At 42.4% G+C, this 26379-nt stretch overlaps 1 protein-coding gene across 2 annotated transcripts; it reads left to right on the top strand.

The window, feature by feature from the left end:
* The first annotated feature begins 2549 nt into the window (after window positions 1-2549).
* Window positions 2550-24099, top strand: MLKL (mixed lineage kinase domain like pseudokinase). 2 transcript variants are annotated; one of them, XM_078606585.1, is made up of 12 exons: window positions 2550-3004; window positions 9390-9866; window positions 11548-11640; window positions 12594-12747; window positions 13333-13368; window positions 14162-14271; window positions 15634-15763; window positions 16880-16961; window positions 19293-19438; window positions 19983-20032; window positions 21071-21208; window positions 22914-24099. In XM_078606585.1, the coding sequence occupies exons 1-12, from the start codon at window positions 2992-2994 to the stop codon at window positions 22958-22960; spliced, it is 1476 nt and encodes a 491-aa protein (XP_078462711.1). In that variant the 5' UTR covers window positions 2550-2991; the 3' UTR covers window positions 22961-24099. The 2 variants fall into 2 exon arrangements, with proteins under 2 accessions (XP_078462711.1, XP_078462712.1); XM_078606586.1 differs by lacking the exon at window positions 13333-13368.
* Window positions 24100-26379: the final 2280 nt, after the last annotated feature.

The raw sequence follows: 26379 nt of genomic DNA, 5'->3' as shown, positions 1-26379 counted from the left end.
AGTGTGTGTGTGTGTGGTTGAGTTGTACGTGTTAGTAGATATTCTGTAAAGTGAGGGCATTTGAGATAGTTCACTATACCTTGTATCACGAAGCCAGTTTACACCTCACCACTGTATTGTAATGCAACTTTATTTAGCTAAAAATGTACAGTATTTACAAACTATGTTATTTAACTTGCTGTTACTCTACAGTATTATTTCTGACATATCGCTGCAGTATAAGTACTGGACACATAGTACAGCACTGTAGTATGGCATAACAGGTCGTACGGTAAAATCCATTGTTGAACTGTACTTCTATGATTCCTATGTCTCTGCCTTCGCCAACCTGCATGGACCAGCGTGGTGAAAAATAAGTGAAATAACTAGATGTCTCCATCTAAGCAGGGCTGTACAGGTTCCGTTCATGTCAGTGTTGTATACGGTACCTTTTTTTTAATGTATTACAGTCCTTGTAGTCTACAATCAAGTGCATAATTGATCAATCTTCCAAGGAGGCGTCTCTTGTGTCAGGCCATTATACAAACTCACGTAATGAACACGTCGGTCAAGCTGACTGGTGACTCACATCTGTCCTGGTCCGATATTCATTACACAAGATAGCAACATAGCCACCGTACAACACACATAGAGGTACATGCACGATCCGTTTGCCAATCCACTGTTTATTTGACCGTATTTCAACGACGATAGTCGGTGCGATTTGGTTATGTTTTGGTATATGGCATTGACGACTGAGCAATGGAGATTGTTCAACTGTCTAGTGCTGAAACGGTAGCCCCAAATGCCTTTAACAACAAGCCGTGATGCATGGTTGTCGCTCATCCAACTACTATCCAGGATCAACCCTGCCACAGCTTCAGAACATCTGACGAGATCGGGCACAAACCAGGTAATTTGACCAGATATATATGAGTACACCAACAGTTCGTCACCATCGTAGGAGACTTAAGGGACACATCCAATACCTATTTTCGGCATGTGTTCGACCACACTGCAGTATCAGGTGTGCTTGGAAAGGATTTTTTATACTTCAGTTTCAAAGGCTGTAGAATCACTGTTGTGATGGTGTCACGGCTTCAAGAGCAACCAAATGACTTCTAAGTTGCTGGCATAGAGGACGTTTGAGGTTGGTAGATGTTGCTAGATTGACAATTCTAAAGTCAAAATGTAACTTTACAATGTGATCGCACACTACACAACTGCATATACCACTGTGCATGCATAAAACAGGGGCATTAATCAGTTTAACACATAGGCTTTCGTGACATTCATAATAAGGTGTTTTTAGTTCGATCGCGTATATATAACTGTGTCGTTAAACCCGCCACCACCCGATACAGGCAATCAGTAAGGTTTGTCACTTAAACAGAACGTGCCAATTTGTTACTAGTACATCACACCGGTGTGTTGGAGAGCAAATCCACAACATTTGCAATCTGACTACGACGTTTCGCCAGTAATTACAACCGGCATCATCAGGCGGCGGCCAGAATTGTGGAGAATTCCTCCTGTTCATGTTCTGTTTACGTGCCAAACCTTACTAATTGGCTGTGTCGGGTGGTGGCGGGTTTAACGACACATTTATATTTACGTGATCTAACCCAAAAAACACCCGTTATTCTCGAGGGCCATTAATACAGAATTAGCATCTGCATCGTGATGATGCCTGGTTTTGTCGGCACCCAGTAAACATGCCAACATTCCATGATGATTGGCTAAGTCGCTTCAACTAAATGTTGCTCGGAAAACCCAAACCACTGGCTAGACCCCATAGAGGAATTCTAGATTTGAAGTTTTCGTTACTGCAAGGGTCCATACTCTTTGGTTTTCCCCATGTCCCCACTTGATACAGTAATTTTGCTGTGACGGTGCCACCTGAAGACGGAAGCTTGTGTTGCCTCCGAAACGTCGTGATTTAATTTAATTTATTTGTATTTTATTTTTTACCTACGTGACTTTACTGAAAAAAACAAAGAGTATGGACCCGTAGAGGAAAGCAGTGAGAAGGAGGAGGGAGGGGAAGCGTTGGTGTACGGTGCTTTTTACTTAAATTTTTTCTGTTTTCTTTCCTGGATTTTCTGTTTGCACTTAGTCACATAGTTACTTTAATATGTTTTCTTGTTCATGTTTTTTTGTTTCTTGCGGTTGCACCCGATTCAAGAGCCGAATGGCTCACAGGGCTATACCAAATACATGAAACTGAAAATGAAACTGTTTGAGAAATGTGACGTCACATCAAAATGCGCAACTTTAAATAAATATCGACAACACGTTCTTACTTAATTAAGTAAAGGTTGTAATACATGTTTTCTCCTACAACATCAGAGTGCAGCGCCACATTTACTACGCACTACAATGACAATAGTTTAAAGCGATTTGAAGCATGTTTTATTTTTTGGGGGGAGGGGGGGGCAGAGCTTTGTGACGTCATATTTGAGAGAGAGGAGGGGGGTCTGACTTTTTGTGACGCCGCGTGACGAAAGGGGGGGGGGTCAAAAATCGTCCAAAATCGCGTGACGTCATTTATGGACGGCCCCTTAGTGCCTGTAGAAGGAGGGGGCGGGAGGAGAAGTGGGAGGAGGAGGAGTGTGAGTGGTGAATGGTTGCGCAGGAAGGAGACAGTCAGATGGGAGGAGTTTGCAAGGCTGTTAATTTCCTTATAAGAACGAGGGTCTTTCACCGGGTTCTGGAAGAACCCACTGGGCGTCTAGGGGTTGCGTGAACGTACAGTTTTCAGTGTTTTCTTTGGTTTTCTTTGTTTCCGCTGAGAAGTTGATACAAACCTTTAAATCGGAACGTGCAGCAGCACTTGCCCGGCAACCTTGCGTGGCCTATACGGGACACAGTTGTCTGTGTTTGTTCCATACGGCAGAAGATCGATTAAAGAACTGCTCTTGTCGAGTTTGGACTTGGCGTTCAACATCACCAGCATCTCATTCACCACCACCCACCCCAAGCGTTCATTTCATCATCAGCAGCATTGTTACAATGGATGCTTTCGGTGAGTAACACTTGTGCAAGAGACACATCGAGCCGCTTGCTCGGCTACATTTGCGGATACTGCGGTGCTTTAAACGCGACGAAGACGACTGATTCGTGGTGATGTTGGAAGTCTGCGTGGTGCACTGTAGAGGCGGCGTTGCTGTTTGCGCAACGCCTCGAAGCCTCGTCCACGGAGGGGGGGAAATCGCCAAACTCGCCGTCTTTTCTTTCCCCGTCCTCCTCCCACCCTCCCTATTTTTTTTCTTATATTTGAATAATCAAAAGACAAAAGCAGGCGAGAATTTTGTGGAACTTTATCGCCATCTGGGTTACGCGAATTACGCGCGTTGTGGTAGCCGTGTTCACGCACGTGGGCGTCGCAGGTTAAAGACGGAGGGGGGAATGCGGCGAATGTGTTCGAAATGTTAAGCTACTAGCAATGTTGATATTTGTGGATAACATACCTGTTAACCCCTTACCTTCTTACAGACCAATTCGGATCTTATTGGTCACCACGTGCCCCTATAAATCTCAACATTCATCCCACAAAGTCCCATCACAAGAGAGAAACACAAACACATACACTCACCACTAGTACACTCACCACTGACATTCACCACTACATACCTGTCAACCCCTTATCAGTGCCCCCATCTTATTACAGACCAATTCAGATATTATTGGTCACCACGTGTCCTTTATAAATCCCAATGTTCATCCAACAAAAGTCCCATCACAAGGGAGAAACACAAACACATAGACATTCACCACTACATACCTGTCAACCCCTTATCAGTGCCCCATCTTATTACAGACCAATTCAGATATTATTGGTCACCACGTGCCCCTATAAATCTCAACATTCATCCCACAAAGTCCCATCACAAGGGAGAAACACAAACAAATAGACACAAACAAGAACGTGTTTGCCCGTATTGAAACGGCTGCACACCGTATGGACCTCAGAACTCGATTTCCCGGTACAAGAATACGGGTAAATTTCGATTTAAAGCTTTCGTGACTGCAGGGATTCATATTCTTGGTTCTTTCGGTAAAGTCACGTAGAAGGGAAATAATAAAAGTATAAAAAATAAAACAATAACATCACGACCTTTCGATTGCAACACAAGCAATCATCATCAGTAGGTGTGAAAAACACAGCAAGACAATTTTATTTGAAAAAAGTGGCTGTGGTTTTCGCAACTGGTGATGATTGCGTGTGTTGCAATCGAAACGTCGTGAGAATTTTATTGTTTTATTTTTGTTTTGTTATTATTTCCCTTCTACGTGACTTTACCGAAAGAACCAAGAATATGAATACGGGTTAACCTCATGGTGATATCAATGTACATTGCACGTAGTTTTTGTCCTCGGCTTGTTAATGTGTCCCATATGGAACACCCGGCGTGGTAAGATAAAAACCTAGTTTAGTTTCATTTGTATATATATGAAGTAATTTGTTTACTTTTCATATACTTTGTGTTTGTGTGCATTCCTATCGTGTTTTTGTATTGTAACGTTCTGACCCTGTGCCGCTACTGGACATCTGTGAAAAAAATAGCTTTATAGCTAATCGGATTCATCGAGTGTAAATTAACACATTGTCCTGCGGAGGGAGCTGGTAGGAACGTTGGGTTGCTCGGCCAATGGCCAGGGTCAACGGCGGCGTGGTGTATTCCGCAAATATGCCCGACTGTGAGGGCGGGCACAAGCCGGCGTGAATAGGTTAAACGTTGAGTTTTATAAGGGCACCACGGGGTGACCAGCCCCTCCCCACCCCCCACCCAGCCCCACCCCTCCCCACCCCCCCACCCAGCCCCCCCTCCCCACCCAGCCCCTCCCCACCCTCCCCACCCAGCTATACGGGGGATATTTGTCTTTGGTCAGCTTGCAGTTTGTATTGAAAGTGTAAAGTCTAGATTTGTGTGTGGTTATGATGGTAACCGTGTCAATCAACTGCCAAGATTGTGTGAAAGTGTAAGGGTCACACAAGGATAGCACCGCATATCACTATGCAGTACACTGACATTAACTCTTATGGCCATGTCCAGCCCTGTTGTCAAGCCAGTGCAGGATGAGGGTCTCCCCCACTCCGTGTTGGTCGTGAAGAGGTTGTTTCAGCATAGCTTGCCACGCTGGACTGTGCAGAGAATGTTCAACATTTGAAATGTGGGATTGGTGCACTGACATTAATCAGCACGCACGGCACTGTTTTGAGCTTGTGATGATATGGTACGTGTGAATCGGTAGACACAGCACGAATGTTGCTGCATCAGAATGTTTATCTGAATATTTAGACTGGAGAAATCCGATGAGCTTATGAAGGTTTTTCACAGATGTGCAGTATGGGCGGGTCAGATGCGTCATACTGCCATCGTGGTCATACACTTGTTCTGTTTCAATGACAAGACATGCAGTCGAGTATTCGTAACACACGATATGTTGCTGGATGCACAGCATATCCTGGCCTGCAGTAGAAGGTACATACTTGATTGGTACTGTATTTGGTGGTGATGCTGCTACTGCTGCGTTAGCACTGGCATTCAAGTACAAATCATACAAACTTAATACATTCGTTAATAACATTCTGGGGCTTTACAGTAAAATATTTAAAATATCATAGCTCACGTTTTGGGCGATGCCCCCTTGCTATAAATAAGGGTCATTGTCAAACACGTTGCAGTATAACGTTGCTTTAATGATTTAACTGTAGCTTGCAATGTATTCCACACCCTCTTATTCTACTGGGTTTACGCTAATGTCGCCAGAAACACAGCACACTATTGTGTTGCGTTTGAGTGCATAATAAAACATGCACGTACATACGTAATACATACACTGCGCTATACAGAGCTTTGCACATAAGTCCTGGAAAATAATACAGCGTTTCTGCTATGGTTATTGCACAATCGAGGTTTTTTTTAGTTAGATTGCGTAAATATAAATGTATCGTTAAACCCACCATCACCCGACACAGCTAATTTGTCAAGCTTGTCACGTAAACAAAACATGCCAATTAGTTTATAGTTCAGAAAACCAGCGTGTTGGAGAGTAAAACCCACAACATTTACAATTCGATTACGACGTTTCGCCGATAATTACTACCAGCATCATCAGGCGACAGCCAGAGTTGTGGCGAAATTCTCCTGTTTCGGTCTTAAATAATCTTAAATAATAATCTAACCCAAAAAAAGCCTCTTGTGGATAATATTGGTCACGAAAGCCTACGTGTTAAATGCGTCTCTTGCGCTTCACGTTTAATACGTCAGTTGGTATGATCACAATGTGCTAACAATTCACAAATCATGGGCCACACAAGTGGTGGACAATAACGGTTGAGAAGAACTGCCCTACGTGAGTTTTGCACAGCCCTCTCTGCCTGTGCATAGTTGACCAGACATTCATAACCGTAATGAACATGAATGAATGTCTGATGAGATATTCACTATTTAAATAGCATAATTGATTGACACCATTGGGACCTCCTTTGCCAGTAGCAAAATATGATAATTGTTTTTTTACCCTTTTATCTGGCAACAAAACTGGCTCTAAGGAAAGCTGTCTCGGGTGTGGACCAATCAATTTCAAGGACAGTGCATACATTATCAGAGTTGTTTTTTGTTTGCATTTCGACTGCAGGTATTGTGGTCAATGCAAACATGACTCCTTGTAAAAAAAAGGTGTCAGTTTTGTTGCCAGATAAAAGGGTAAAAAAACAATTATCATAATTGATTGATTCATATTATGAATGTTAAACGTGTTATGAATGCTATCCATGTTGTGAACGTTATTTTATAAATGTTATTTTAGCGATGCATGACTGTTTTTGAGCCCTGCGGATTATGTAACCTATATGTGAATAATCATGAGTGATGATAACACTGGCTTTTGCCGTCTGGCATACAGCTGTGTAACTTGAATGGTGTTTTTCTTAACCATCCAAACTCTTGCACTCAACTGTCAAGCTAATATCTTTAGGGGCCATCTGCAGTTTGTTTTATGTTGGCTGTGCAGGGGGGAAAAATGCTATTTTAAAAGAAAAACATTTGAAAAGCGTTATTTGCAGGAAAAGGGTGAACAATGTATGTATGTTGAACTTCTTTTGCACCATATGTAGCCATCCGTGCTAATCGTAGGTGTGGGAGAAGGACAACAACAATGCATGAAGATAACTCAAGCGAGATTTTAGATAATGTCCGATTGCTAAACAGATGGTAAATGCCTGCTCAAGCGTCGCTAGGCGTTTTGCACAAAGATTACTTTGGCCATGCGTCAGAGGTCGCAAACGGGTTTTGATTCCTTACCCATACCCGGCCGCACCAGGGTCGCAAACGGGTACCCGTACCCGGCCGTACCCGTACTCTACCCGTACCCGGCAGGGTACAGGTAGGGTACGGGTATCGGGTACCTGATTGCGACCTCTGGGATGAAGCCATGTTGCAGGCGCGGGTGGGTTGATTCTAGGAACTTGAATTGTGAGAAGAGACAAGACGTTGAGTGACAAACAGTTACTCACCAGTGACTCACGGCCTACCCGTACCCGGCCGCACCAGGGTCACAAACAGGTACCCGTACCCGTACCCGGCTGGGTACGGGTAGCCGGGTATTGGGTAGGATACAGGTATCGGGTACCCGGTTGCGACCTCTGCCATGCGTGCAGGAAATTAGCAGAGATTATGGCATTTTCTATGTGTGGAAATATTGTAGGATTCAATTCCATACATCCGTTTGACCTACAGTGGTATCCAATGCCCTTTTCATAACTTATTATGATAACTCAACAGACTGATTTGTTAAAATCGGAGATTATTGTTATAAGCTTTAACGACCAATATTTTGGTTTATAATGAGTTTATTTGGGGTTAGATCGTGTAGGTATGCCATTTTTTAACTATAATCCTCCATAACCCAACAGAGCGAATCAATATCGCATGGACAAATAATACATGTAATTTGGCTAACACCTGCTGATACTGCATGGAATCTCCAGTGAAACGTCCAAAATGTTCCTTCCTTTTCAACATATTTTCGGATTTGATAATAAACCAAATCAGTTGGCATATTTACACAAACTATTATTAAACTATTTTTGTTTACCAGCTAAGGCCATACTGAGCTATACAGCTATTTTTCATAAGCGACCTGGCCACAAATAGCTCAACTAAGTGGTCTATCATACGGAAAATTATAGCGGCATACCTGTCAACCCATAGAGTTTACCCGTATTCTTGTAACAGGTAAATTGAGTTTTCAGGTCCATACGGCGTACGACCGCTTCAATACGAGCAACATGTGTGTGTCTATTCGTTTGTGTCTCCCTTGTGATGCAACTTTGTGGGATGGACGTTGAGATTTATAAGGGCATGGGTGACCAATAAGGTCTGAATTGGTCTGTAATAAGGTAGGGCACTGCTGATAAGGGGTTGACAGGTATGTAGCAGCCAAAATATTTTGAACGCATGTTTCTAATTGGGGAGGGAAAAACCGGAGGACCCGGAGAAAAATCCACGCGGTCACGGGGAGAACGTCCACATTTGCCCATGATGTGCCAACTTGACTTGATTGTCTGTGTCGGGTAGTGTACGGATTATAATAATTTAAACAATGCCATTGTACACCACAGTGATTTAACCCAAAATAAACTCCGCATTAACCGAATCGGAGGCTGTTAAAGATACTCATGTTGACATAAAATGCCTGGCTTCGTCATGCAGGACACTTGCATCCTCTTTCGGTATGGCTCATGCACTTGTTTGCTTAGAGGAAAACAAGTTGAAACACACACTAATGAGGAAGCGTGTGGGTTTCCGTTCAAGTCTTGAAGTTTGGAGAAACGCCGAATAACATTACAAGTGGTCTATTTGCTCAAAGTGAAAAGCAAACACTAACCCTTTCCCTAATTTATGATAGGTATTTTTTTTCTGAAAGTGAAAAGCCAACACTAACCCTGTCCCTAATTTATGATAGGCATTTTTTTCTGAATTTTTGCTAAGAATGAATGCTAGAACTGGCTTATCGGACACAATTACTGTTGGCTTTCAAATAGGAAGCATATTTACACACACTCAATCCCAGTGAATTGTTTTTTTATATATACGCATTAAAACATGCATTTACATCCACGTAGAACAATAGAAGGATTATATCAAATGAGCATTTGTACAGCACTGTACAGTGCTTATAAATTCTGGTAAATATTCAGCACACGTGCTTATTGTAATATTTAGTTTTGTTCGTGTAAAATATGGAAGCCTTAATAATTTGACGAGTAAGTTTTCAAGCAAAGTGCATAACATTAAAATGCTGCCCTTACTGGTGTATCCACTCGTGCTGTTGCGCTATAAAGTACTTGTGTGTATTCATGCACGCCTGTGTAATTGTGTTTGCGCTTGTTTCTCCTGCAGAAATTGTATCAAAGGTCTTCTCGGTAGCAGAGGAGCTGTACAAAACATTCCAGCAAGTAAAGTCCAACAGATACCAATGTCAGAGGTTGGTGGACAGGGTGAAGATGGTCATAGACTACCTCCAAAGGAAGGAGCAGGCGGCCTCGTCTGAGGGTGCCTCCGGCAAATCCAAACACCCTGACAAGATGCCCTGCAGGGCCCGTAGCAATGCTTTCGTACAGCTCATCGAGGTCATCGTGCAGATCAAGGAATACATCGAGAAGTATGAGAATTACGGGGCCATTAAGAAATTCATGAAGAGTAGCGATGCCCAGGAGAACTTCGAACTCTTCCACGAGCGACTCAACGACATCATTCCCATGATCACCCTGCAGGATATCAACACGCTGGACAAGACGCAAACCTACATATGCCCGCAGAATATCATGGACGCCACGAAGGACTTCCGTGAGGACCTCACACGGCTTATACTGAACGGTAGGTTTCAAATTATGAATTAATCTCTGTATACCATATGCTTTATATTCCTACGTGAGGCTTGGATCAGGACCACACAAGGATCTAAACTAGAACTTAAATTTTGACTCCATCGCACAAGTTTAGTTCAAATATAATGTTCAGAGTATTTTCTTTGTCAAGTATAAATTGAATAGCAAGGATATGGAAAGTGCAATTTGGTCATGTATTTTAATAGGGCATTATTTTACAAAATAGGAAGTTTTACGGCATACCTATTTGAGCGATTTGGATCCACATGCAAACATGTTTTTGTGACAATTCTTTATCACCTACCTTCCCTTACTTAGGATGCCGTTGCTATCAATCCTGTGCGACTGCACTTTAATCCTAAGTTATCTTCCATGTAACTTTGCTCCATCTCCACTTTGCCTGGCCTCTTATGCGTTTTTCCGTCCATGCCATTCCAATATTATATTAAAATTTCAAACCCTTGGGTATAACCTTTCAAAGTAAAGATGCAACCATGCAATTGCTTGTTCACACCGCTGCTGGTGGAAGGGCCTCCATGATAGGGACCTCTAGAAAAATCCTCTAGAGCAGGCGTCAGCAACCTGTGACTTCAGAGCCGCAAGGAAATCTGCTATTTCAAATAACCAGTGGAGTGTGGTGGTCCGCGAAATATTTTGGAGGCTAAAAAGGTGTCCGCACAATCTAAGGTTTTTGGGAACCGCTTTATCTGGGAGGGTATTTTTGCCCCCCCACTTCTATGCTGGCCAGGTGTCTTTAATGAGGTGGGAGTTACCCACACTTTACCGCCACCACACGTGACCTGTAAATCAACTATCCTGTGCTTTTCCCATTTGAAGGCTCTTGCATATCGTTTTTACACTGCCATGCTGGAGTTAGACATTGAACTGGTCTTACCTGGACTGCTATTTCAAGCGTGGGGTAGCCATTACACCATGGCAACTTGAGCTATAAAATAACCAAAGGGAACTGAATTCTGTATGTGTGCCTTGAGCAGCAGAATATGCATTGCTTTCATGGCAGTATAAGTTATTGGTGCCCCTGTTTTAATACACGTCAGTCTTAAGGACAGCATTTTGTTTTTGCACTTTTTCAATTGACTAATATTGAATGAAGTGTCTACTTGTGGCATTACATAAATGTCCACCTATGTAGAAACGCTTTGAACTACTAAAGTAAGCATTGCATTTTTATGTGAAAGGGAAGGTCAGAACTTGATTACCTATGAGGACCTTCACAAAGCACTCATCCATACCAAAGCACTCAACCCACTGCTTCCCTCCTCTAAGAAGAAGTATGCCAACTATGAAACATTACTCATTGGTTTACCCCACCACGCACCTGCTAGCCAACTTCCAGTCTTATGAAACTATTTTACAGCTGTTCAGTGCCGGATTAAGCGAGTGCGGGGCCTTGTAGCATATGTTAAAAAGGGGCCTTAAATACAAAAAAGCACTTAAATATCAAAACGCAAATTTTGAACTTGCATAGTAAAGTAATTGGGTTAATTTTAAGATCTATAGCCTGAAATATCTGCAGAATACAAATAATAAACAACCTAATGCAATGCTCATTTGTTTTACTTCATGTCGTGCATTATATGTTGTTGGTTTACAGTACAGTATTTCCCGCCATTGATTTGTCTCTTCTGTCCTTGGTTTCGCTATTTCAGCTGTGCTCACAGAGACGGGCAGAGCCAGCGAATCCCAGCAGGAAGAAATGAAAAAAACAATCAGCACCATCTTAAACATTGCCAAGGATCTCGGTGAGGATGCTACATACAGCTGAGCTACAACAGAAGGGTCCATAACAGTCGGGTCAAAGTGCCTTTTTGTTCAAAGGAGCAATTGGCCGTTAATCAAGTTTGTGGTTGGTAATGAGGAATTGATTTCGATGCCTTTTTTTATAGAGACCACATTTGATTTCAAATCACCATCTTATTTTCTTCTGCACAGTATTGTCAAGCGATGACTCCTTAGCTTACAAGGGAAAGTCTTAAAATAACAAAGTGTATTTTCCCTATTATTTAAGTGGAGTCTCTATAAACGGGATCACCTTGTATTTTCCAGTTTCACACGTAGGCTTTCGCGACCAATTTCATCCATAAGAGGTTTTTTGGGTTAGATCGCGTAAATATATAAATGTGTCGTTAAAACCCAACACCCCCCCGACAGCCAACTAGTAAGGGTTGGCTGTGGCGGGTTTTAACGACACATTTATATATTTACACGATCTAACCCAAAAAACCTCTCATGGTTGTATTTTCCAGTAGGCCACAATAAAATGAACGTGTTCTGGCATGCCGTGTATCATCAAAGTCTTCCCATTTTACGAGTCGAGCACTCTGACCATGGAACCACACGATTGGGTGGAATAAGTAAAGAAAATTAGAGGGTTTTGTTAAATCCACTGCTGGATCAAGGCCTCCCAAGGGGGTGCTTGACCGTACTCTGCCACACTGCTTGGTGCGGATTGGCCGTGGCCAAGAAACTCATCTCGCTTGGTCATCGTGTAGTGCGCCACCACTCCACCCGCCATTGGATGTGATTTCATGTGTGGTGTATATTGCATTGTGGTATGTGGCGTGTTGTGTGTATTACGTAGGAGTGTACATTGTGTCTACGTACGCGAAACACGACTAATACAGGAAAGCAGGAAAAGTCCATTTGATAACCTTCATGTTTTTACACTCCCTGACTTTATTTATTGTTAACACAGGGAAGTCTAGACACCCTGTGGAAGAGCTCCGGGAGATAAAGCTGGATGAGATTGTGAACCGGAAAAAAGACATTACCACCATCAAGTACTCCATGTACAAGGGCGAGTTTTGCCAGTTCCCCGTTTGGATCAAGCATTTTAAATCTGACATGAGGTGAGTGCGCTCATTTGGGGATGGGCTGGACTTATGAGTGCATAAGAGACGCATGTGGGTAGAGTTTGTCGATTCGCACAATTCCCAGCTTGGCATCGCAATTCGATTTTTAGAATGAAATACATTTTCCTAACAGGATAACAGAACCAGTGGAATTGTGGGGTGTGGAGGAGGGGGGGTCGGATAGAGCCTAGCGTGGCATTCAGGCCTAGTGGAATTGCCATTGCAAGATATGGTAGATGCGTAAGTATTACATTTCAATGACGATTCCACTAGGTCGGCTAAGCCCCACCCACCATCCCATCTTGCCTTGATGCCACGGCAGAATAATGGTGGGATAAACTCAAATTGTGACAGCAAATCATGAACAAATTGTTTGTTTATTACGTTTTTGAAGCAGCTGGTCCAGGATTGGGCAAAACGTAGCCCACTTTTCACCCTGGTAACTGGAGGGCACAGACCAAGTGTTTCTGACATAATATTCAAAGTAACAATAACATAAATATATATAAACACCCAGGTCTGTCATTCTGTGATTCTGTGATTCTGTCATTGTGTGATTAACGCGGCACGGATTGGTTGAAGTGCGTCATGTGACCACAAGCAAGCAGCCAACCAGAGGTGTGCCCCTCACAAACATGTACGCTCCTGATCATGGGCGGTGACATCAGCTCTCTTTCACAACACCTCAGCCACGTTCGTGTGTAATGACGTCATGCTTCCAACCTTGCCGTGAATTTTTTTCGAAATTTTCTAAAATATCTACAACTTTTTACACAAGTTCTTTTTTTTATCATTTCTTTTATATCGCAAGTGCCAAATCATGGGTTTAAAGCTTTCGTGACTGCAGGGATTTAACTTCTTGGTTCTTTCGGTAAAGTCGCGTAGAAGGGAAATAATACAAATAAAACATAATAAAATACAATTCTCACAACGTTTCGGCCACAACGCAAGCAGCCATCCTCAGGTGAAGAACAGGTCTGTATTTTATTCAGTTTTATTATTATTTTATTATTTCCCTTCTACGTGACTTTACCGAAAGAACCAAGAAGAAGGCACTTGGGCTTTGACAGATGCATGCCGGGAGAGTGACTGGAGAACATTGCTGCACTACAGTCTTAATAAGCCTGTGTCCATGCATGGCTATGGACAGCTGTGGCAATTGGTGTCTTCACTTGACCTGGGTCTCTTTAAGGTTTACTCGGCCTAAAACTATCACCGAGCAGAGATGTGTTCTTTCCGCCCCCAACCCTGCCACTGCGTCCTGTACCGTGCATTGCCTTGGTGGGCCTTGGTAGGCCTTAAGCACTTAAGTAAGCATTGCACGACACACAGGGAGACAGTTTTACTCACAGGCTTGTGCTGACATCACTGACATGGAGGATCTGTTTTTTTATTTTTTATTTGTGAGCAGTGCATATGCAGCGGGGTCCAAGAATGTCATGTTGGATGAAGCTAAGAAGATGCGGGAACTTGACTCTGAGAATATTATCAGGCTCTATGGGATTATCGTGGACCCTTCGGGTAAGTTTGCGTACGTGCAAGCCAGAGTGACGTTTTTTAGAAAGACGGCGTGTTTATGGAGTTTTATACAGCGTTGAATGATGTTTGCGAGCAGAGTGCACCGTGTCAACACGTCTAAATATTTCATGTGAATACGCTTACTTGTGTAAGGGTGCTGCAAATGTTCAAGAGCAGATACGATTGATATTGCTCCACCATTATTCGTAATGGCTTTTAGTTGATTGCCGACCACTAAAAATGCATTTGTTTTTAACAATCATGTACGCAACCATGCTGATTGTTTTCATTAGAGAAACAATTATGTTATTGCTTGATATTGGGCATTTCGCATGGTCACGTGTCTGTTGTACATTTTAGTGAACCACATAGATATACTTAACTGGGTCTAGGCCTCTGGTCAATTTACTTGGTGCGGATTCAATGATTCAATATGAACCAGCAGTGGGGGGGAGACCAAGGTGGCCAGTTATATTGGGCTGACTCCCTTGTATAGCGACCCAAATATACGCACACTAAGACCCACTTTGGAATTCCCTCACATTGTCTATTTTCCTAAGTTCTTAGAACTTTTTCTCAATTCAATATAATAACTGTTGTTTATTACACCTTCAGGAGTGCTGTATGTTGCTGGCCATTTGGCATTTTGGCCATTTCAGAGCCTCTGCTTGGCAACCGTGATAATAAAAAACAACGTATGTGTATGTCTGGCCAGCATGGAAGAGTAGGCCAAATACCCTCTAGGGCAGCTCTCTCGATCCTCCCCTAATGGTGGCACCTTCCGCCGGTCAGCGGATGGAGCAAGCAGTTCGCTGGGCTGCATTTGTTTACATATGTATGCTTGGTGTGTATCTTCTTGGTTTTTTCGGTAAAGTCACGTAGAAGGGAAGTAATAAAATAATAAAAATAAAACATAATAAAATAATTCTCACGACGTTTTTGGTTCACAACGCAAGCAGCCGTCTTCAGGTGAAGAATGAGACACTGCCAAGCTAGGAGCTTATACAGTATATAAGCTGAGTTGGGGGTGTAAGAAGAGCGCCTTAACAAAAGAATGTGCATATCAAGAGGAATTTAGTATATTCTTTTGTTAAGGCGCTCTTCTTACACCCCCAACTCAGCTTATATATAAGCTCCTAGCTTGGCAGTGTATCATTCTTCACCTGAAGACGGCTGCTTGCGTTGTAGCCGAAACGTCGTGAGAATTATTTTATTATGTTTTATTTGTATTATTTTATTACTTCCCTTCTACGTGACTTTACCGAAAAAACCAAGAAGATGAATCCCTGCAGTCACGAAAGCTTTAAATCGAAACTTGGTGTGTATCTCGGTATCTCTTCCTCCGCATGCGTTGCCTGGCTCCAGCGAGTTTCTTTGCTATCGTGATGGAGTACTGCAGTCGTGGCACCCTCCGTGAGCTGCTGCAGTCTGAGGAGCCACTCAGCTGGCGCAGCAAGGTTCACATGGCCATGGAGGGGGCACGTGCCCTCTGCCGGTGCGTGCTGGCCATCTCCCGGGGGTCCCCTCTACCCTTTCCCCATCTTGCACCTTTAGGGGCCCACCTGTTTGGCGCATGGACATGTAATCGCGGATGCGTGGAACAGATGGGAGGAATTTAGCTGGCTTGGATGGATTAAGAATTATGATTTTTCTGCTTAGATTTTTCAAAATGTAAGTGTCAATTTGAAAATATGCAGTGATATATGGCAGCCTGGTGGCAATTATGGAAATTAATTGGATGGACTCCACATGACTCTTACGTGACATATTCGCTTATCGTAGAAATTAAGTAATAATTTGGTACTCTTTGTCAATTCACTGCTGGATGTTATAGGCCTTAGTCATGGGGGTTGTTTGACCATATATTCCGACGTTGGCCAACGCTTGTTCAGATATCACCTGCTACTTTTAACACGTAGGCTTTCGCGACCATTGCTTAACGTTCATAATATATATTTATTTGGTCAATGACAATGTGTCGTACACTCTCCTGCACATCACACGGCTGAATAAGTTAAGTTGTCACGTACAACAAATGTCAGTTTTGTATTGCTTCAGCACAGCAGTGTGCTGAAGTGCAATCCACATGCATTTAACAATTATTTACGATGATTCACTGCTAATTGCATCCAGCATCATCAGGCGGTTTCCAGAGTTCAACTCCTGCAGGCTGTGTTGGTGCAGGAATGTCTCCGACACACGTAGGCATTGTACTCAAGCGATTTGATACAAAGATAGTCAATTATGAATCATCACTCGCTACTAATGTTAGGTCACTAATTTATCTGAATAAATCTCTCCGATAACCACTTGCGGTGGAAACATTCAGTGCGGGGAGGGGGTGGGGGATGTTAGACAGCTGGAGGTGTAGACACGCACAAAGTGTCATAGCCGTTGTGGGCTCATTTCTACTTAATGTGGGTCCTTGAGAATTTTTACCGTGACACGGGAACACAGTGGTCCACTCTCGAAAATGAAATTGCACCTTTTTATTTTCAGCATCCGATCCTCTTCGGATGTTGCACACTGTGTCATGAGTCAGAGTCACGGGGCCGTGTGGTGCGGCAATTTTGATTGAACGTTCATGCTCTTGCCTGCCATCTCTTTGCAGAATGCACAGCATGAAGAGCCCAGTGTGCTACCGCAACGTGTGCACGGATAAGTTCCTGGTCAACGAGCACTACACCATCAAGGTGCCGGAGCCTCAGGGGTCGGGGTTACTTTGTGATGTTTGCAAATATAAAATGACCGTGAAATGAAAAAATGAATGATAAATTATGATAAAGAAATACAATAATCTAAAATTACATTCGTGTAATGAAGCTGGACCAGCATTATTGGTCAAAACTGCATGCAGCCTCAGGGGTTTACTCAACAGCAATATACATACTCAGAATATGTATTTATACTGGAGGAATCTGATGAACTATAAAGCTCTTTTCCACAGATGTCCATTGTACTGCCATTGTTGTTATTGATACAACAGTGTTGCGATTCGATTGCAGAAACGTTTTGCCATTAGAGAAAGTTAATGTGCAGGTGCTAGGTTGTTTATTTACATTAGAGAATGTTCATGTGCAGGTGCCAGGTGGTTTATTTACATTAGAGAATGTTCATGTGCAGGTGGCAGGTGGTTTATTTACATTAGAGAAGGTTCATGTGAAGGTGCCAGGTGGTTTATTTACATTAGAGAATGTTCATGTGCAGGTGCCAGGTAGTTTATTTACATTAGAGAAGGTTCATGTGCAGGTGCCAGGTGGTTTATTTACATTAGAGAAAGTTCATGTGCAGGTGCCAGGTGGTTTATTTACATTAGAGAAAGTTAATGTGCAGGTGTCAGGTGGTTTATTTACATTAGAGAAAGTTCATGTGCAGGTGCCAGGTGGTTTATTTACATTAGAGAATGTTCATGTGCAGGTGCCAGGTGGTTTATTTTCATTAGAGAGTGTTCATGTGCAGGTGCCAGGTGGTTTATTTCCATTAGAGAGTGTTCATGTGCAGGTACCAGGTGGTTTATTTACATTAGAGAATGTTCATGTGCAGGTGCCAGGTGGTTTATTTACATTAGAGAATGTTCATGTGCAGGTGCCAGGTGGTTTATTTACATTAGAGAATGTTCATGTGCAGGTGTCAGGTGGTTTATTTACATTAGACTAAGTTCATGTGCAGGTGCCAGGTGGTTTATTTACATTAGAGAAAGTTCATGTGCAGGTGCCAGGTGGTTTATTTCCATTAGAGAATGTTCATGTGCAGGTGCCAGGTGGTTTATTTGCATTAGAGAAAGTTCATGTGTAGGTGCCAAGTGGTTTATTTACATTAGAGAAAGTTCATGTGCAGGTACCAGGTGGTTTGTTTACATTAGAGAAAGTTCATGTGCAGGTGCCAGGTGGTTTATTTACATTAGAGAATGTTCATGTGCAGGTGCCAGGTGGTTTATTTACATTAGAGAATGTTCATGTGCAGGTGCCAGGTGGTTTATTTACATTAGAGAAAGTTCATGTGCAGGTGCCAGGTGGTTTATTTACATTAGAGAATGTTCATGTGCAGGTGCCAGGTGGTTTATTTACATTAGAGAATGTTCATGTGCAGGTGCCAGGTGGTTTATTTGCATTAGAGAAAGTTCATGTGCAGGTGCCAGGTGGTTTATTTACATTAGAGAATGTTCATGAGCAGGTGCCAGGTGGTTTATTTACATTAGAGAATGTTCATGTGCAGGTGTCAGGTGGTTTATTTACATTAGAGAATGTTCATGTGCAGGTGCCAGGTGGTTTGTTTACATTAGAGGATGTTCATGTGCAGGTGCCATGTGGTTTATTTACATTAGAGGATGTTCATGTGCAGGTGCCAGGTGGTTTATTTACATTAGAGGATGTTCATGTGCAGGTGCCAGGTGGTTTATTTACATTAGAGAATGTTCATGTGCAGGTGCTAGGTGGTTTATTTACATTAGAGAATGTTCATGTGCAGGTGCCAGGTGGTTTATTTACATTAGAGAATGTTCATGTGCAGGTGCTAGGTGGTTTATTTACATAGAAGGATTGTTTGTGGCAGCTTGGGGAAGCCTTAATCCAGCAGCGGATTGACCATGGCTGGTGTTGATGATAATGGGAGAATGTAAAAGCTATTGGTTGCAGAGTTTACATGAGAAATTTACATACAATTTACGTACATTTAAAATAATTATGCTTATACTTAGAATTCTATGTAAGATGAGCATAAGTATTAATTTTAATCAATAAGTTGATGCATCGTTGCATGCCTAACAGCTTCGCAGCTGGATACTGATACTAGAGCAAAGGTGTGCATGATTGTGGCCAGGCATTTGAGACCGCAGTGCCCCGTCTTCATTTGTAACTGCTTAGTGGGGTCTATTGTGGTTAAGTTGGCTTGAGACGGTCACAGAGTCTGAATCTCCGTGGAAAAATTAATACAGCGGTGGATGTATGTACACTTGTACGTGTTCCTAATGCCTGCTTCCTCGGTCCTGTTCCATGTTCTATATTTCATCGTGCTGTCTTGAGCAGCTCTCCGATCTTGGCTTTGCCAGGACCTGCACGTCCATCTGCCGCAGCAGCACGAACCGGAACTCTTCGGAGTCGATGGCATTCATCGCTCCTGAGAGACAGAGGGACCTCAACTACAAACCCATTCCCAGCTGCGACATCTACAGGTGCCACCCGGTTGCTGATGCAGCTGCTTTTCTTTGCTGGACAAACACTTGGTTTTTGTAACTGTCATCATGAGCCTTGATCAATCCACTGCTGGATAAAGGTTTCCCCAAGCAGCCACTTTTTCTTACTGAAAAGGGCTGAATATGACTTTAAGATGCCTTTGGTGGGCCACATTAACACACAGCTTAGCATTGTCCAATAGTTACGTGAAACTAGATAAACGAGGGCTTGCCTTCACTCCATTAATGCGATGCCTGCCTATTGCTTTTCTCGAACTCGACGATTTCACGTCGCAGTTCCGAAGACATCAAACGGCTAAGATGCTTATGGAAATAGAAAATATTCTTTGTGGGCCGATTAGAATGACTGGGCCCTCACTTGGCCCATGAGCCATAGGTTCCCCCCACCTGTGATGTAAATAAATGTATTTTATAGGGTGCAAGTTTTAGCTAGTTGTTGGATAACAGGATAGTTAGTCTTTCATGAACAGAAGATGGTTGTATCCGTAATCTGATGGCTTTTGTTGGGGTGTTGTCTCTGCAGCTATGGTGTTGTGATGTGGGAAATTGCTGCACGCAAGATTCCTTTCGAAGGTGATATTTCTGAGAAGATCCACGGCCGTCGTTATCTTGAACATCTCTGCACAACACCTGCTTCTACATTCCCCTCGTACAACCACCACCAAACGACACATGCCACCATCGCCAACATCCACAGTATCACAATCGACACACAACCAACACAACTTCACCATCTGTACCGCAATTATCGTCACTTAACAATCACAACCCTAACTGCCACCACATTGCATGGAACGCCCTAGACACATCCACACCTCCCACTTGCAATCATTTGGTGCTATGTCCGTGCTGATATGGTATTTTGCAAATCATGGTGTATATTTAGTACCCATGTATTTTGGTGCCAGTAAAGCATCCAAGATATTCGTGGGAAATGTTTAGGGCTGCACCACTGGCACTTTCTATCATGCAGCAGCTGAGGGAATACATATAGCAGTATTTATGGATGCTGAGCATATTTTATAAACTTAGTAGATAAATGCAAGTTAATACCGAAGCAACTGTTTTCCAGCTTTCATCTTGAAGTTTATGATTGTGTCATTGAGCCCTAACTCTCTTACCATATATATCTCAACTCTGCGTGGTCTCATGCCTCCATCTATGCAACGTGTATTTGCATCTGCCATTTTCTTACCCCAGCTGCCGTTCAAATCTTAATTCAAGTCTTCATCACGTTCCAACTCTACTACTGCCACTCTCTCTTATGCGGCTTCCCTAATTCCCCTATCTACAATATCCAGATGACCCGAAATGCTTCTGTCAAACTCTTCACATGCACCCTGAATGAGACCACTTCATCCCAATACTCAGATCCCTCCACTGTCTTCCAATTCAATCATTGATCAACCTCAAGATCGCACTCCGTGTCATCGAAACCGTCCATGGACTCGCTCTTTCCCTACCTCTCCCCTCATTTCATTCTGCTGCCCTTCACGCCCCACTGCTCTACAGAGCATGCTGAAATGAGACTGCATATGGATGCTACATAAACCTTACATTGTAATTGTTAACATCGATGCTGATGGTGACGGTTGAAATTGTTCACGGCAGGCAAAGACATGAAGGCAATTCGTAACATGGTGATGAAGGGCGAGAGTGAGCCACTGCCGGAGGACTGCCCCGAGGCCTTGAAAACTCTGATCGACCAAGCGCGCGAGTGTGATATTCCTTTGAGGCCAGGCGCCGCAGGTAACCCTTGATGCCATGGGGCATGCCCGACCTAATCTAACAATAATGCACCACATTTTGCATAATCCTGCTCCGAAAGCTGGAATTAGGGCGTGTACTGTGTGCAGGGTAAAAAAAACACTATGTAATATGTACATTCAGTATACACTTAAATACTGCTTTGTACATTTTTCACAAAATGATCATTTACAGCTCTTTGTCAATTCACTGCTAAATGAAGGCCTTCCGTGCCATTTTGCTCATCAGGGTATTTTTTTATGATTCTCCACACTGGTCAGTCCAAGGTAGTGGAAGGGTGGGGAGGGCAGGCCCAGTGCTGATATGCTGATATCAGCTTGCCACCAAAGTTGGCCGTGACCAGGAACAAAACTCAGGATGCTGGGTTGATAGTGCAGGCCATTAACAACCTCATCACTACTCCATCCTCAATGTGAAAAATATAATTGACAAAAATAACCAGTGAATCATGTGCCTCTTTCGATTGCGAATTGCACGTTGTATAAAAAAATATAATATAGACGTCAGTTTAACACGTAGGCTTTAGCGACCAATATCATCCATAAGAGGTTTTTGGGTTAGATCGCGTAAATATATAAATGTGTCGTTACAACCCGCCATCTATATAGACGTGTAAAATTTATCTGAGTTACAGTCTTGATGTATTTGCCTGCGTGCATCCAAAGGCATGTTGCAACATTACAAGATTAATCATTCAACTCTTTTCCAAAACAAGAAAACAAGTATTGTCTTCCTATTGTCAACAGTACGGTGTGATCTAGGGCCATGGTTACTAATTAACGTGACTGGAACAGACAGGCTCACGTTAGGCTAATGTGGGACCTAAGTGGTCTAATAATGATTGATGCGACAGGCATTGACAGGGTGGCATGAGGAGAAGCACGGGACCTAGACGGTCGTATATTGTAATTAGGACAGACAGACAGGACCAGGTGCGGGGAGAGAGAGTTAGGGAAGAGGGGCGTGGCCGGGTCGTGAGGGGGATAAAAGCCGGCGTGGAACAGGGCTCTGGGCTGCTGTTGTGGGGGAAGCAAGGAGCTGTCGTTGCAGTCGTCATCTTGTAGCGGATTGTCTTCATCGTCCTGGAACGGGCACCTTGTAGTCTTGGAAGGCTAGAGTTGTATTGTCTCCGTGACTACGCGTCCGCTCCTGTGTAGTTAGCCAACTACACAGGGAGCGTCGCGTAGAGTCACATAAGTTATCCAAGTGTATATAGCCACTCGCGGTTACTCGTTAAGTTATAAGTGAGTCGGTGGACTTCATTTATAATAAATATACATATAACCGAACAAGAAGGTGTTTCTGAGAGCTACATTGCACTATTATTCACAAAGGGTCTGTTGTAATTCGTACAAAGGGTTGCCTGCAACTTGGTATCCTTCAAAGCAATTTTTTATACCGCACCACAATACAATCGGAGCTGAATATATAGGCACAACTCTTGTATAAACAAGACATGCTTACATAAGACTTGGAGGGAGGGGAAGGCAAAGCGCAACTGCTAATAATATCACACTTGAGATATCGGCACACATGGACTTTCTCCTCTGGGGCATGCTGAGATCAATCAACTAGAATCTACTTTATGACTGTTGTGAATATTGGGGGAGATTGCACTGAACCTATGAACCTGCCAATCGTGTAACTATCTATGCTATTCTTGTATGTACATGTATGCTTATTTCAGAGCTGGTGAGAAAACTTCTTCATCTTCACGAGGACCTGGACCTTTGAAGATGTCAAGAGCAATAAATTCGCTGTGGACATACACTGATGCACACAAGAATAATTATGCATTTACACACAAAAACTATCCCATACACTCATATCAAGGTGGCATTTCCACCTATACAAATGTCCAGGTATGCAAATCACCTGACCATAATGTATGCACTAAATAAACGCAATGTATTATTCTACAGGTCCAAAGCCAAATTTGGAATTGTTGAATTATGTTTGTACAGCCATAAAACATGACTGCCAGTGTGTAATGGTTTAATAAGTTTAGCCTTTGTGCAAAAGATCATTTCTCAATGAGTTAAAAACATAAAATTTTTCCTATTTTTTTCAAAATCTCGTGACTGTTGATTGTAATTACTCATTGATTTTATTGTAGTGTAGTGGGATCCTGTAAACTTGTTTCTATCAAAAACTATGCTAAACAAAGCATGTTGGTGGTATTGATACTAAACAAAATAAATGTGGCAACCAGAGAAACCAGTACTTCCCATTGAGGTACCAATAGGTGAACATGTCTCGTGGGTTTTCGGGCTTACTGCATGTTTTAGCACGGTTAGCTATGTACGGTGCAAAAGAAGGTCTACATACAAACATGTTTGGCACGATGCCCGATGTTTGGTTGCTAGGAGAAGCTCTTAGTATGTGAAACGAAAGTGTCCATACAAGCGCAAAAAGCCTACGCAATATGTGAAGTGTCAGATCACATGCTGGATGAGAGCTTCCCCACGCTGTGGATTGTTCGATCCGACTTGAGCCGCACCAACCATCCGCCCAGGTTGAAGGTGCAGAGCGTAGTTGTGGGCGTGTAGAATCATCGTACAATATATATTGCTGCACTCCCTCGTGCTAACAACGATGAACTGTGAATGGCAGTTGCATCGGGTTAATGCCACTTCGCTTCCAAGATCTAACAAGAATAAATCGGTGGCCATTCGAGGTTATTTTGACACTCATAAGCTTAACAAAAATACAACACTTAAGTGAATCAGAGTGCGTTCTCTGGCGTTACAAATTGGTGTTCAAGAGTTTGTATTTGCAGCATTTTTATGTCTTTACTGCATGATAACAATTGTTTCAGCTGGGTGCATGTTTAAAATCATTTTATGCCATAAAATATTCGAGATTTTACAAAAGTCTTTTGAATGTGTTTTTACCGCGTGGATTTGTATCGTGGGCTGGTTTAAAATGTACTGTTTATACAGCTGTACTGTAATTCGTCGATATAAAATGCAACGGGCTCATGATTTTGGAATGAGGACATTACAAAGATCGACATTCATCTAATGCAAACATTTTCATTCTCACGGCTCTCGGTCTTCACGGCACACCGAACAAGAAAATGTAAAATGAAAAAGACTACTGTCGAAGCATAACGATTAAATGGCTATGACTTAAAATACTGCAATTAAATAACTAGTGCAGGTTTTAAAAGTGTTCTGCAATTTAAAAAAAGGAATTAGAAAACCAAGACTACCTGAATCCATGGAATACCCACAACTCTCAAGCCACCAGGAAAACAAGATCATGAATCGAAACATCATTCCAAGAAAATGTTTATTATAAATACCTTAATCTGTATGTCTCAAAAACCTCTTAGGGTACTTCCCGACAAGGTAGAAAGCTGAAATATGGTACATATGTAGCTTTTAGGACATAACAGGAAAAATCTGGAAACGAGATTTTTTTTTATTTTAAGGCCCCCAAATCTCTATTTTAGGCGCCCCATAAACATTGCGGGTTTCTTTGTTTGATGAGAGCATTAAACAGATAATAAAATTAAAGCGAGAACCATTATATCTGTTATTGTTTGAGATTTTCGATTCAAGCGGTTTTGAATGAAAAAATTACGCATTTTATGATCAAATCTGAATAATTTGAAAACGGCAAAAGATAGGAGCTTTCCCTCAGAGTATTACGTTCATAAATGTTTGTTATTTCAACAAAAAAAACTACGGAATCTTTAAATGAAGCGGTTTCCGATGGGTACGTCTTTAAATATACCAAGTCAACTATTTTTGTGTTTTTTTTTGCGGAAAAATACACGTTTGGAGTAGTCGGTGTCTGATTGTAAATACAAATAGTTTAAAAAATAATAGGTTTTATGAACTAGTGAAACAATACTCTTTGGTTCTTTCGGTAAAGCCACGTAGGTATAAAATAAAATAATTTTACGTGAAACAATAATATGCTTTAGTACATTTACACGTACCAGACTGCGCACCACCTACCTATCCATCTATTAAACACTTATACCTACCTGATATCTGCGTATCCACCGAACTACCCCACTTATCGATCAGTCTGTCCACCCACCCACCTGCCTGCCTATACAAAGATCCCCCACAGCCTGAACAGACTCACAGTGCTGTTCGCTAGCTCCTGACGCCTACCTATGAACCCACATTCCTACCAACCCTTTCATATGCATACTGAGCTATTCACTCAGCCGTCAGGGTCTCTTGGTAAATCCAGACTTTCCTGATTCCTCACCGTGATGAAACAAATACACGCAATGTAAATTTACCTCCCTAGCACATACATGTCAACCCATCATCAGTGCCTTCCCTTATTATAGACCTTATTGGTCAGCCCGTGCCCTTATAAATGTCAACGTTAATCCTACAAAATACCATCATAAGAGAGAAATACTAACATTTTACAATTACCACAACTCCACTCACCATTAGTACACTCACCACTACTACACTTACCACTACATACCTGTCAACCCATCATCAGTGCCCTTCCTTCTAACAAACAATTCACACTTTATTGGGCAGCCCGTGCCCTTATAAACATCAACGTCCATCCTACAAAGTGCCATCACAAGGGAGAAACACAAACAGATATAAAAAAAAAACATTCTAGATTTGAAGTTTTCGTAACTGCCAAAAATAGGTTTAATGAACTAGTGAAACAATACACTTTGTTTTTTTTCGTAAAGTCACGTAGGTAAAAATAAAATATTTTTTTTAAACTAAATTATTGTTATTTAGCTGTTTGTCCCCACCTGAGGACGGACGCTTGTGTTGTGCCCGAAACGTCGTGATCTAATTTAGTTGTTTTCATTTTTATTTTATTTTCACCTCCGTGACTTTACCAAAAAAAACAAAGAGTATTAAAAAAACACATGTTTTTGCCCGTATTGAAACACCTGTACACCGTATCGACCTGAACACTCCTTGTTACAATAATACGACGTTAACCGCGTGGGTTGACAGCTATTGCTTGCTGCACGCACGCACGCACAGTATACAGACTATGTCGGGTCTAACGACTCATTTATATATTTACGCGATCTAACCCAACAAACACTAAACACATTCCTGCAGAGGGAGCTGGTAGGAACGTTGGGTTGCTCGGTCAATGGCCAGGGTCAACGGCGGCGTGGTGTATTCCGCAAATATGGCCGA

This window comes from Lampetra planeri, chromosome 26, assembly GCF_965212315.1.
Source record: "Lampetra planeri chromosome 26, kcLamPlan1.2.h2, whole genome shotgun sequence".
In the NCBI taxonomy this organism is placed as follows: domain Eukaryota; kingdom Metazoa; phylum Chordata; class Hyperoartia; order Petromyzontiformes; family Petromyzontidae; genus Lampetra; species Lampetra planeri.
Note: the sequence above shows the minus strand (reverse complement) of the source record. Positions and strands in the feature narration are given on the sequence as shown.